Consider the following 13,929-nt stretch of genomic DNA (forward strand, 5'->3'; position numbering starts at 1 on the left):
ACGCTGGTCGTGTATTAATTACCTGTGTTAAAGGGGTTGTTCACCTTTGCGCTTACTTTTAGTTTGATGTAGAGAGTGATATTCTAAGCCAATTTGCAATAGGTTTTCATATTTAGGTTTTTATGCGGCAGTTCTCCATGTTGCAATCTGATTGCTAGGGTCCAAATGATCCGAGCAACAATGCATTCATTTTAATTAGAGACAGGAAGGTGAATAGCGAGGACCTGAATAGAAAGAGGACTAATGAAAAGTAGCAATAACAATACATTTGTAGCTTTACAGAGCATTTGTTTTTAGATGGGGTCAGTGACCCCCATTTGACAGCTGGAAGGAGTTGGAAGAAAAAGGCAAATAATTCAAAAACTATAAAAAAATAAAAAGACCAATTGAAACGTTGCTTAGAAATGGCCATTCTATAACATACTAAAAGCTAAGTTAAAGGTGAACCACCCCTTTAAGTACAAATCAGCCTTATATTGTGACATTTCAACTCTGTATATACAGTATATTGTGTGTCAGTCCCTAAGCTCAGTAAGTGACAGCAGCACAGAGCATATGCAGTGAATCAGAAGAAAATAAGCTAGGGATCTACTGGAGGCCTCTTTAGGGGCACATATCTTTACTGCTAAAGGGCTGTGGTTGCCAAAACATACCGTACAACATTTCTAGCCTACTTCTTTAGTTAAGCTTTATTTCTTCTTTAAGTTGCATCCCAGTGGCGTAACTACCGGATGAGCAGTGGGTGCAATTGGGCCAGGGCCCGCAACCCCGCAGGGCCCCCCGGCAGTCACGCGCCCACTGCATCGGCTGCAGCGCCGCACAGAAAAGGTGGGGGGCGGGGCCCGGCTGCACAGCCTGCACCAGGGCCCGTCCCCACCTAGTTCCGTCTTTGTTGCATCCTCTCTGTCATGGGCTATTTCCCACTGAAACTAACAATGTGCCCTGTGAACAAAAAACATGTCTACCTGCCTCTGGTTTTCCAGGGTAACTGGCAATCCTATATTGATATTCATATCTACCATTCAAGTTAGCAGTATCTCTACTTTTTCTTGCACTGAGCACTGGCCTGCCCTGAATTCTTTGCTTGTACATCAACATGTTTAAGAACACATTTTACTGCTTGAAGCACAGGCAAAGCAGTTTTCCCTTTGTGGCTGACTAGCTTAGTAGCATTTTTGACATGCCACATAGGTAAAAAAAAACATATTAGATTTAATCTCTTCTTTTTTATTAGCCATAGTTTGTTGAGTGGCTGAGAATGCCTTTCTACCCACAAGAACACAGTGACTGTGGAAACCCCGCCTTTTTTTGGAACAGAGTAAATAGCCGTTTCCAAAAAATAACAGCTGGAAATAATAAGAATAAAGCAAGAGAGGCAATACACACATATGGTTACAGTATCAGAGATACAGATATCACTACAGTTTTACAATGCATATTTGTAAATACTTAAGGAATTATAGGTGCTTAAAGGGAAACTATCGCGAAAACGAAAATTTAATATTAGATTCAGCATACGGAAATAAGAAGCTTTCTAAATACAAACAATTAAAAATTATGTACCATTTCTGAAATAATCAAGTTTATCTTCGCTTTTCCTCAATTAGCACCCCTGTTTCTCCTCGTTCTGTCTTCATTCAGGAGTTGTCCATTGAATGATCCAATGTATCTTATAGGGGGATTCCTTTTGCCTAAAAGATGTTAGAAGCTCACTCTATTAAAATCACCAGACATCATGTCTCTGTACATGTAGAATTTGTTAGATTTTGTTTGTACTGGAATCAGTTATGTGAGTGAGCTCTAATACATCTGCTAATACATCTGCTAGGAAAGGGAGCCTCCCTATAACATATATTGGATCATTGATCTGACACCTAACTGCTGCAAGAAGACAGAATGAAGAGAAATAGTGACTATAAATTTGATTATTTCTAAAACAATGCAGAATTTTTTAGCTATTAAAATTATTGTAATTACAATTAAAAAGTTTCATACTTTAGTATGAGGAAGATCATATTAAATTTTCATTTTCACGATAGTTCCCGTTTAAGGGAGGCAGTGTCCACATAAGATTTACATTGTTACTGGGCTCTGTTATTGTATGTGACTGGACAGGTAAAGGCAAATAGCAGTTTTTGCTCCTAATTGCTCTTGGTGAGGCACCAGTTATTCCCATCACTGCAGAGTATGGCATTTAGCTTTGGGGGGTAATGCTTGTTAAGAGCATTTTTTGCACAAAATGGAATTGTTTTCCCCAAATGTGGTGCGGGTTGTATTAGCGTACATGTATAATGGGGGGAAACAATTTCTACCAATAGGTGTCCTTTAAGATTCAGTTAGTTTGTAGCCAATTTTGGTAGATCGCTTTTGTGAAACTTTATGACCTTTGTTGGTCTGAATCCCATAGTTTTCTGCCTACAAGCCAGATAGTGCTGTTGCTTACTATATGACAGCTAGGGTCACATGTCAGTTCCCAACTGATATTGAAGCACATACCTAACTCCAAAGAGGGCTACATCAAATTAGTGATCAGCAGGATAAATCTTTTGGTCTTATTTAATATTAAAGGAAAAGGCAACAAGTTGGTGATCCACAGAAATTATGGTACAATAATGGTAATATTCTAGAATTATGTTTGCTTGAAAACATAAATTGCAGTGTTATACACAATACAGTAAGCATACAGACAGGAAATGCAATGAAGGTAAAAAAACCTGAATTTTACTTGTGATAAATCTCAAATGTTTGTGGTTTTATACAGGTGAACTTAAAGAAAATAATCAATATGGATTTTCACAAATATGTCCCCATTGTGTCTGGAGTAATGGACCTGATACAATTAAAATATACCATACCAATGAAAGCATGAGAAAGAACAACAATGTAAAACAAATGCTAATCTTGAAGATGAGATGTTGGCTACAATAAGGGACCAAAATATCAATTAAACAATTCATGAGAATTTCACACACTATTCTCATCTTCAGAACTGCTGTTTGATATACCCAAAAACTGTCTTACCTATTCCACTATTAGGCATGATTTTGTAGAAACTATGAAAGGGGGAAAATATGTAGGGAGTGACTTCATGAACAATATCCACACAGTGTGTTGGTTTCCACAGCTTGGCTTATCCTCTGATAAGCAATAAAAAATAAACTTTACAGAGAGTGACTGCAATTGTCAAATGAAAGCAAAGTCAGGCTTTAGTGACTTCTGTTCCAGTGGTTAAAAGCCAGTCTTTGAGTGCTGCCACATCCTATCATCAGGATTTTGAAGATGATTACCTAGTAAAGCAGAAGAAGATATCTTTTTACATATTTGATATATGCAGTTGTCAGAAGGTTACAAATTAATCTTACGTAATTTTGGAAGTTGAACTAAAGATGGGAGCAACTGAGAAAAAATCAGTAGAAATAGATTAATCAGGTTTGATGTCATTGGTGGAGGTGTTGTTTAAACATGGAAACAAATTGAAAACCCATAGGTATTGCTTATATATATATATTATAAGTTATATAGATATTTTAGTTTTGATGAACCATTTGGTTATGTCCCTCATCACAGAGTTGTGTACATTTACAGCACTTGGGCTGGGGTTGGGCACGGTGTCAAAAAGCAGACATATCTTGTAAAAGGAACATATTCAGAGCTGTGTATGGGATACCATAGGCCTCCATACTGTGTACAGTCTATTTAGATTTCTTTATTATGGAAACAGAAGATATTGTTCCTACCGGTCAGTCAGCAAGAGAGGTGCGCTATTAACCTTATAGATCCTTAAACACAGGCACCTAAAAAGAAAGAAGGATCTATAAGGTTAATAGCGCACCTCTCTTGCTGACTGACATTACTTACAGTGGAAGTGTGGATCCACTAATTTTTGGTGCTGCTTTCCCCTGATATAATTACTTGTGCAACAGCGCAGCCTTCACTCAATTTTTATTGTTCCTACCTGCACATGATGCTACCATGTGTTACAGTTGTGGAATAGGATTCCAATGCTGACAACAGAAAGACTTACGGCCTATTTATTATGCTGTGTAAAATAAAATTGCCAAAAAAAGTGTAAAAAGCTGTGTACAATAAATGGCAAATTTATCAAGGTGTGTTTTATATTACACCGTGCAAACACCAGATTTGACACCATTATTTTACACTGCTTCAGGCGTTTGTTCCGGAAGTTGCTCAAAGAAAAAGTACGTGGAAAAATTATGCCTTTTTTACACTGCTATGTGTGGTGAATTATTCTACCATTTTTTACACCACATAATAAATCTGCCCTTAGGCACTATGGAACAGAAATGGCTGATGCAAATCGTTGAAAATAAATGGAAAGCCAAGCACCCGGGCAAGCTAAATATAGTTTTAAATGTGTTACTTCAAGCAAATCAGTAATAGAATAGGATTTAGCAATTATAGTAGATAACAGACTTGACTGAGCAGTTGCTTAAGCAAACAGAATATTTGTTAGTGTAAGGCAGCATTTAATTTAATGGATGCTAGCATAATTGTTTCTATACATATAACATTGATTATCATGCATCCTCCTGAGTATGGGGTTCAGTTTTGCATACCCATCTACAAAAGAAAAGCTATAGCCCGCTGGAAAAATGTAAGAGAAATGCAATAAAACTAATTAAATGAATAAATAATAGACAATACATTAGAGTGCATATGAGCATCATGAAGAAGTATTATATACAGAGTGAAAAAAATTGTCTACTGAGATTTCACCAATAGCATTAAAAGGTTTGCTTTACCGCAGGGCTGGAACTAGGGTTAGGTAGAAGAGGCATGTTCCTAGGGCACAACAGGGTGAGGACGCAAGGCACATACCCCTTGCCTACCTCTAGTTAAGGTCTCTATACTTCCATTGATGTGACGTGGGTTAATGACACTCCTCAGCATTGTATAGCTTTATAGTCCCTCTCCCTTGCTCATCACTGGCTGCCCCTGTGGTGACACAATGGTTTACATGGGAGTGTGTGCTGCCACATCACATCCTAATGACACCCTAAATATGACAGTGAGAAGCACTGGCTGACAAGATTTTCAGCCCAGAGAAACCATGTGCAATCTAATGAAACTGAATGACTTGCACCTCAAATAGCCAGTTAGAAAATTATGCTAGAAGAAGGTTGCTTTAGAAGAAATACAATGCAATCAGCATGCAATGACATGTATTTTCATTAGTCTCTACGTACCTAAATCGCAGCCTCTTTTTAATCTCCGCCTTGCCAGTTTTATTTGGTCCTGGAGGATTTGTACCCAGTGTCGTGGGCCTGGAACTTTTTCAACATTATTAGCGGTACAGTACTTTTCTGTGAATACTAAGCAGCAAACACATATAAATATATCTTTATTGTTATTAATTAAAATGAGATGTTTATGAAGAACCATTTATTGTACATGCTTTAACTCATATTAACAACAGAAAAGAGCCAGGCATGGACATTTTGAATGATCCCTAATGGCTAGTATCTGATTAATTCACCCTGTAAAAGAAAATTCAAATATACTAGGAATGTAGAGAACACATCTTAACCTGGCAGAGAACTACTCATTTACAGATTATATAGATGTGTTTCTATTTAAGGGGAAATAAACCCTCCAAAAAGTTAAAGGGGTTGTTCACCTTTGAGATAACTTTTAGGGGCCGATTCACTAAGCTCGAGTGAAGGATTCGAATGAAAAAAATTCGAATTTCGAAGTATTTTTTGGGTACTTCGACCATCGAATTGGTTAAATTAGTTCGAATTCGAACGAAATCGAGCGATTCGAACGAAAAATCGTTCGACTATTCGACCATTCGATAGTCGAAGTACTTTCCCTTTAAAAAAAACTTCGACCCCCTAGTTCGCCATCTAAAAGCTACCGAAGTCAATGTTAGCCTATGGGGAAGGTCCCCATAGGCTTGCTAACCTTTTTTTGATCGAAGGATTTTCCTTCGATCGTTGGATTAAAATCCTTCGAATTGTTCGATTCGAAGGATTTAATCGTTCTATCGAACGAAAAATCCTTCGATCGATCGAACGCAGGATTAGCGCTAAATCGTTCGACTTCGATATTCGAAGTTGAACGATTTTAGTTCCCAGTCGAATATCGAGGGTTAATTAACCCTCGATATTCGACTATTGATGAATCGGCCCCTAAGTATGATGTAGAGAGTGATATACTGAGATAATTTGCAATTTGTTTTAATTTTTTATTATTGAAGGTTTTTGAGTTATTTAGCTTTTTATTCAGCATCTCTTTAATTTGCATTTTTAGCAATCTGGTAACTAGGGCCAAAATTACCCTAGCAACCATACAGTAATTTGAATAAGAGACTGGAATATGAATAGGAGAGAGTCTGAATAAAAAGAATCAGTAATAAAAAGTAAAAATAACAATACATTTGTAGCCTTATAGAGCATTTGTTTTTTTAGAAGGGGTCAGCAACACCCATTTGAAAGCTGCAAAGACAAATAACTATAAAACTATAAAAAATAAATAACGAAAACCAATTTAAAAGTTGCTTAGAATTGGTTGTTCTATAACATAATAAAAGTTACTTTAAAGATGAACCACCCCTTTTATTCTTGCAGCATGGTTTTTAACTTATGGTAAAATTTGAATTTTAACATTGACAAATCAGCCCCATAAAGGCCGATTTATCAAATTTCATGGTTGAGGAATAAATAAACGTATCACAAAACAGGTAGCAAAACAAAAAAAGCAGCAGAATGCATGCAGCTTTTTTCCCTGCTATTGTGTTTTTTCCCTTGAGAACGGCCTTATTTAAGCGCACGTGAGAATCACATTGCTCTATTCATTTTCAATAAGGCTAAATATATCAAATGTTTTAATAAATTGGAAAAATAAATGAATAAATCTGCTCCATAGGCTAATTTCACTTGTGGCAGCACTCACAGGCATCCTACACTGCAGTAGGACAGATTTAGGCCTAAAAATGCACATTTGCGATGGCAGCACTATGGGGCAGATTTACACGAGGAAGAATATTTGCCATTGACGGCTTTGCACCCATCACAACACTTCGTCAGGCAAAAATTCACTGGGATAACACTAATTTACTGAAATGCGAAGTTTCGTCCTGGCAGACGGACACGGCAAATTTTCGCTAGTGTTACTTCGGCATTGCGAGAAAATCAAAGCGAAGATGCGCTAGTTTTCAATTCTGCCTAGTGCAAATTCGTTAGAGGTCTTGCGCTCAGGCTAATTTGCATAAGGCGGGAAATTTAAAGTTGAATGGACGTCTTTATGTTACATGTTGCATCTAATACATTACATTGACACGGATAACTAGACATGTCCAGGGAACCTTAATAAAGTCAATAGAGTTGTTATAATGCCCTACACATGAGCCCACTGTAAAATAATGTTCCCATATGTTAGAAAATGTATGGGGGAAACCGGTTACACAAAAATATTTTTTTTGCACCCTGAAAAAAGGAAAAAACACCAGCAGTTTTGGAACATAAGTTTTTCTTCTCAGAAAATATGACGTAAGTAACTGGAAATTGAGGAAGATCTATGCACTCCATTGCACTCCGCCTGGTCTGAGCTGGCGAAGGCAAGTCTGGCGAATTAATTAAATGTTTTTTCCCCCCATAGTCTGCAACATGCCCAAATCACAAGGTTGGCGTAACCATGCAGCCACCAAATGATAGATTTACATTATTTTTTCCTCTTAAAATTTGTCTTCAACATGGTTTATCTACAGAGTAATTAAAACATGCACCTGTTTGAAAAGGCATCATGAATATTAGAAGCAAATATTTAGCTAGCGTTGCATATATGGTTGTACTAAAGCTATACATAGAGGTATACATGCATACAAACTCAAAGATCACCTTTTATTGCTCCCACAATATTCTGATCCAAACCTTGCCGATTATCATTAAGACCGCGTTTCCTTTTCCCATTGGGAAGTGAAGTTGCCAATATTTTGTCATCAAAAAATGCACACACCAGTTTTCTAAAGAGTAGACTTCCAGATCTCTTGTAGTTTGTTAGAATAGAGTCCAGCTGAGACTTTGGCATAAATACATCAAATCCTTCTGCGAGTTGGACTTCTGGCTACCAAAATAATAATACAGATAATTGTCAAGATGGCATACTGTACTAAGGGAAACTCCGATTTCTTTTACCTTACCTAAACCACTAAACCATTTTGCCTAGCAAACATTACAGGGCTCATTTACGACAGCAAGCATAGTTCACACATTTTTGGGTTCACAGCACTGCAAAATATAGTTGTGCTTTATAAATACATGTTAATAGTAATCACAACAGTTGAAAACAACTGTCAAAATATCAGCCATACAGTTTTACAAAAAAATTACCTTTTCTACCAATAAAGCCACTACATTGGGTACATGTATTTAGAAATATGTATATATAGAATGGTTTTGATACACTATTTAAGTATGTAAGGAAGAACCTAGAAATGAGAACTGATTGCAAGGTAGAAATGCTATTTTTTTTTTTTTTTTTTGCACTGGTATCTTAAGAATTTATGGGTAACTCATTATATTGCTAGAGGGCAACGCAAATAATTAACCTTTGCTGTATAACTTACATCAAGCGATGAAGAATCAGCAACAATTCCAAATCCCAGCATGCGTTCCTCCTCCTTCTTGGCTCGCTCTTTTTCTGTCAGACTGGACCTTTCTGGAAGCACCACAACCTTGTGCTCTTTCTCACTAGCACTGGGTGGGCTGATTACAGGAGCTACTGCTGTATTCTTTGAAAGCACTTTTTTCTTTATTATTCTTTTCCTTGCAATGGCTGTCTTTTGATTGCAAACACATGACTGAGGGAGCTGCATGCGGCTTTGGGCAACTATAATAAAACACAAAAATACCAATAAATGAATCATTAGTTGGTTACTGGTTTTAAGGGCAGAGACACAAGCTCAGATTTGGGGAGATTTACTCATCCGGCGATAAATCGCCTCTTCTTCTGGGCAAATAATCTCCCTGAACTGCCTTCCGTCAGCCAGAATCTAAAGTGCCTGCGGGGTGGCACTCGGAGGAATTTTTTCAGTTACTGACTTTTATAACATTCCCCTACTAGTGTGCTAGAAGAAAAGCTACAAGGTTACAATTTATATTGGGGATACATTTTGCTATATTGCATTATTGAAACCCTGAGTTTCCTGACTTCAGCCTGCAGCATTGTGACTTCCAATATCATTATACTTTACATTAGGAAACCATTGCACTGTGTTATCAGCCTTTGTGGGTTTATTTCCTGGAATAAGCAAAAGAACGGCACTTCTGGTAAAAAGGGTTTATAACAGCGAGCTAACACGTTTCCAGAAACAGGTCCCTTAATCATAGGCTCCTTTAAAGGAGAAGGAAAGTCATCCTGCACTTGGGGGTGCCAAAGGTTAGGCACCCCCAAGTGATTGTATTGACTAAAAGTTAATTTGAATCATAGGATTTGCAGGTTAATATATGTTAATGCTATTAGTGGCCTGTCTGTGGTAATTTTCCAAAAGCACACTGCATTGTTTCTAGCTTGCCTCAAAGTTTAATGTATGAAACCCACTGGTCTACTGTATTACTACTGTGTTTAAGTAATTTGAACAAAGCCAACTGGTCTGTAATACTGGTCTTTCACTGGTATTATTAGGAAAGTCTTTTGCACTTTTTTTGTTGGCCTGTATGGGGTAATAGATACAAAATAAATGATAATAAGTGATACAGTAATTCAGCTATCAATCTGTTCTCTAAAAATAAATACCAAGCACTGCAGGTATGATACAAATTGTTTCTATAGCTATAATTACGTACACTAACAATTAGGATGGCACACTATAACTATAATTTAGTTGGCTAATTTTGTAATATATAATATGCCAGAGAGTTGGATTATGAAAAAAAATCGGTAATACAATACAGACTATTTCAAATTGAAAAATAGCTTGAATCTCCCACTTCTAAATGAACTCAACAGCTTATTGTATATATGCTGAGAATTCTAGTTTTTGAGCTTTTTGTGCTTAAAGGGGTTGTTCACCTTTGAGCTATTTTTTAGTATGATGTATAGAGTGATATTTAAGACAATTTGCAACTGGTTTTCATTTTTTATCATTTGCGTTTTTTCAGTTGTTTAGCGCTTTATTCAGCAGCTCTCCAGTTTGCAATTTCAGCAATATTTTTGCTAGTCAAAAATACCCAGCAACTATGCACTCATTTCCCTAATCAATATATGGAATATAAATAAGAGAGGGCAAGAATAGAAAGATAAGCAATAAAAAGTAGCAATAACAATAAGGGGCACATTTACTAAGGGTCGAATATCGAGGGTTAATTAACCCTCGAGATTCGACCCTCAAAGTAAAATCCTTCGACTTCGAATATCGAAGTCGAAGGATTTACCGCAAATACTTTGATCGAAGGAAAAAACGTTTGATCGATCGAAGGATTTTCCTTCGATCAAAAAAAGCTTAGAAACTTTATGGGGAAGGTCCCCCCATAGGCTAACCTTGAAGCTCGGTAGGTTTAAAGTGCGAAGTAGGTAGCTGAAGTTTTTTTCTAAAGAGACAGTACTTCGACTATCGAATGGTCAAATAGTCGAACGATTTTTAGTCAAAGTGGTAGTTGAAGGTCGTAGCAGCCTATTGGATGGTCGAAGTACCCCCAAAAAAACTTCGAAATTCAAAGTTTTTTTACTTTGAATCCCTCACTCAAGCTTAGTAAATGTGCCCCTAAATGTATAGCCTTACAAACATTTGTATTGGATGGAGTCAGTGACCCCCATGGGAAAGCTGGAAAGAGTCAGAAGAAAGAAGAAAAGGCAAATAATTACAAAACCTATAAAGAAATAAATAATGCAGACCTATTACAAAGTTGCTTAGAATTGGCCTTTTTGTAACATAATATAATTTAACATAATAAAATTCAACATAAAGGTGAATGACCTAATAAATCTCATATATCTGAATTTCTGGGAGTTTAAATTCACAATTTTGTACAAGGAAAAACTTGAATTACTGTAAAAACTCATTAGAATTGATAAATCAGCCCCTAGTTGTTTTATCCACTGGTAGAAAATGCCAGTAAAGAGAATACCAAAACCACCCAATGCCAAAAATAAATAAATAAAAATATATATACATGGTCCAAAGAGAAACACACCTGCTTGTACTTGCATAAATTTCCTCATTGCTTTCAGCTCCTGCAGGATGGCTTGCAAGGTTGGCTGACAGTTACATGTACAACACTTTGATGCTGTTGGTGTATTTGTCATTCTCAAATCCCCTATTAAAGAACAATAAATAGTGAAAAAGTGAAATGAAAGTCCATTTAAATTTAAGGTGAACATCTGTCATAAATCAGTATCATAAAAAAATAATCAAATATAAAATGTACTAAAAACATCAAAATCCATAAGGAAAATAAAGAAATACGCAATTATTAGTGGACTCTGTGGGAGAAGGTGAAGAAAAAAATTCAACTTGTGCCCTGAAGGTACAGAAAGAATTTCAAGGCTATTCAGAAGAAGCCAGGTATGCATTCATTGTAGATACCTGCAGTTTGGGAGTGATTTATAGTTATGGCATGTGCACATGCTAAGGCTGTGTTCCAGATGTATTTGAAACACAAAGCAAGGGCATCAGCCAGTGAAGTTGCACTGACATTTAAAGGGAACATTCAGTATCAATCACAGGGAGGTTGCAAGTGTGTTGCTGCCTCTGAAATTTCAAATGTGATGGGCAAAATGTTTGCAATTGCCCTTCCGCTGACTAATAATAAGTGCTGTTGCTGTGTATTTGTAAGCCAGGCCAGTGAGCATTTTAGAGACTTGATAGCCTAATCCACCAATATATTGGTAGGGTCCGAACGATTATCATTACAATCAGTGGAGGGTCAGTCGCAAGTGTTTTGCAACACCTACTAAGCTAGAAACTGCACAGGCAGAAAAATCCTTGCAATCTCCCTACATGCCATTACCCTTAAGAAGAAATGCCAAACACAGGAGTATCTTAGCACCAGTGTATTTATTTTTGCACTAGTGCAACAACCGATACCGACCAGATCTAGTAATTGATTTCACTTTAAACAAAACACATAAACATTACATTGTCTGCAAATAAATGGTTACAGTGCCGATCACTCTTCTAGTTCAGTGTGCCTACTGCAATATGTATCATATTAACATCAACCCAGATCTCTTAAAGGAACAGTTCAGTGTGAAAATAAAAACGGTGTAAATAGATAGGCTGTGCAAAATAAAAAATGTTTCTAATATAGTTAGTTAGCCAAAAATGTAATATATAAAGGCTGGAGTGAACAGATGTCTAATAAAAGAGCCAGAATCCAACTTCCTGCTTTTCAGCTCTATAACTGTGAGTTAGTCAGCGACTTGAAGGAGGGCCACATGGTACATTTCTGTTCAGTGAGTTTGCAATTGATCCTCAGCATTCAGCTCAGATTCAAAAGTAACAGATATGACCCATGTGGCCCCCCCTCAAGTCTCTGATTGGTTACTGTCTGGTAACCAGGGTAACCAGTCAGTGTAAACCAAGAGAGCTGAAGTAGTGTTCTGACTGACATGTTATACATCAAATCACTCCAGCCTTTATACATTACATTTTTGGCTAACTATATTAGAAACATTTTTTATTTTGTTATATCTATTTACACAGTTTTTATTTTTACACTGAACAATTTGATATGAATCCCCTCACGATTGACATTTTTACTTCGGATGTAATGTAAACTCTCTCTAAAAATGAACCTTGAGGTCATGCTTGATTTTGCCCTATCCTTGGCACCTTTTATCCAATCAATATCTAAATCATACTTTCACCTAAGGAATATTTCCAAATTATGATAATTTATCAACCAAGAGGCCACCCAAAATCATATCCCATACTGACTGTCACCTCTCCAGTCTATAATTAATCATGCTGCTAAGCGTATACACCTCAGAAACTGCTCCTTCATTGCCATGCCACTCTGCTAGTCTTCACACTGGTAGCTTCCTCTACCTCTTAGTATAATATTCAATGTAATGACCCTGACTTTCAAGCTTTGTACTTATCTTCAAGTACTCGTCAGGCTTATTATGCTTTTCTACTATCTAGTTCAACTCATCACACATTATCACTCCACATACATACATGCATTCAAGATTTCTCAAGAGCTGCACCTTTTCTCTGGAATTCCCTCCTATGTTTCATGCAACTTTTTCCCAATCTCACTGCCTTTAAACATTGTCTGAAGACACATTTCTATGAGAAGATTATCCTCATCTAGTGTAGTATCCCTTCAGTATACACTATATGCTACCACCACCTGCTAAATGCAATACTCTGCTTTATATTAGCAGACAACTATGATTCTGGTTCACTGTAATTTGTATCTCTGTATTTCCAAGAAGGCATGATTGTTGCACCTGTCCTAGAGTTTGTCTTACAATTCTGCTGCTGTTACTTGGTTCTGACCCAGCCTGTCTACCAACATCCAGCTCTTTCATTACCAACTCCTTCCCCGTAGTAAATATTTGGCTCTAATGCTTGCTCCTATGGGAGACCTGGATTATTGTGCAATAAGTCCTGGTGGGCCCAAACCAAAGGTGACTGTTATAGGCAAAAAAACATGCCTGGTAAGGAATCCAGTCACTCCCCTGTGGTTTGAGTGTGCCATATGTGACACAGGGTTCCTCTAAGTCAATAGGAAAAACTGCACTCGATCTGGAAGCGAATGCAGTAGGGAATTGCTGCATAATGATTATACTCATAATGATTATTTATATATATATATATATATATATATATATATATATATATATATATATATATATATATACACACACACAGCAGTTTCTTTGCTGAACAAATACTCTTTGCTTCTGTTTGGACTTTTTATATATATATGAGTATATTTAGGCAATGAAAATGGAGAATGA

The 13,929-nt window shown here is 36.9% G+C and overlaps 1 protein-coding gene across 1 annotated transcript in view; it reads right to left on the reverse strand.

The window, feature by feature from the left end:
* Positions 1–2,542: 2,542 nt before the first annotated feature.
* The window catches only part of bend7.S (BEN domain containing 7 S homeolog), a 34,226-nt gene continuing 22,839 nt past the window's right edge, over positions 2,543–13,929 (reverse strand). The window contains exons 5-9 of the mRNA XM_041588459.1: positions 11,154–11,276; positions 8,588–8,850; positions 7,860–8,085; positions 5,208–5,333; positions 2,543–3,287 (exon numbers count right to left, since the gene is read on the reverse strand). Of these exons, the coding sequence (XP_041444393.1) occupies positions 3,229–3,287; positions 5,208–5,333; positions 7,860–8,085; positions 8,588–8,850; positions 11,154–11,276 (797 nt within the window). The 3' untranslated portion in view covers positions 2,543–3,228. The remainder of the gene's footprint in view (positions 3,288–5,207; positions 5,334–7,859; positions 8,086–8,587; positions 8,851–11,153; positions 11,277–13,929) is intronic.

This window comes from Xenopus laevis, chromosome 3S (genome assembly GCF_017654675.1).
Source record: "Xenopus laevis strain J_2021 chromosome 3S, Xenopus_laevis_v10.1, whole genome shotgun sequence".
NCBI classification, from domain to species: domain Eukaryota; kingdom Metazoa; phylum Chordata; class Amphibia; order Anura; family Pipidae; genus Xenopus; species Xenopus laevis.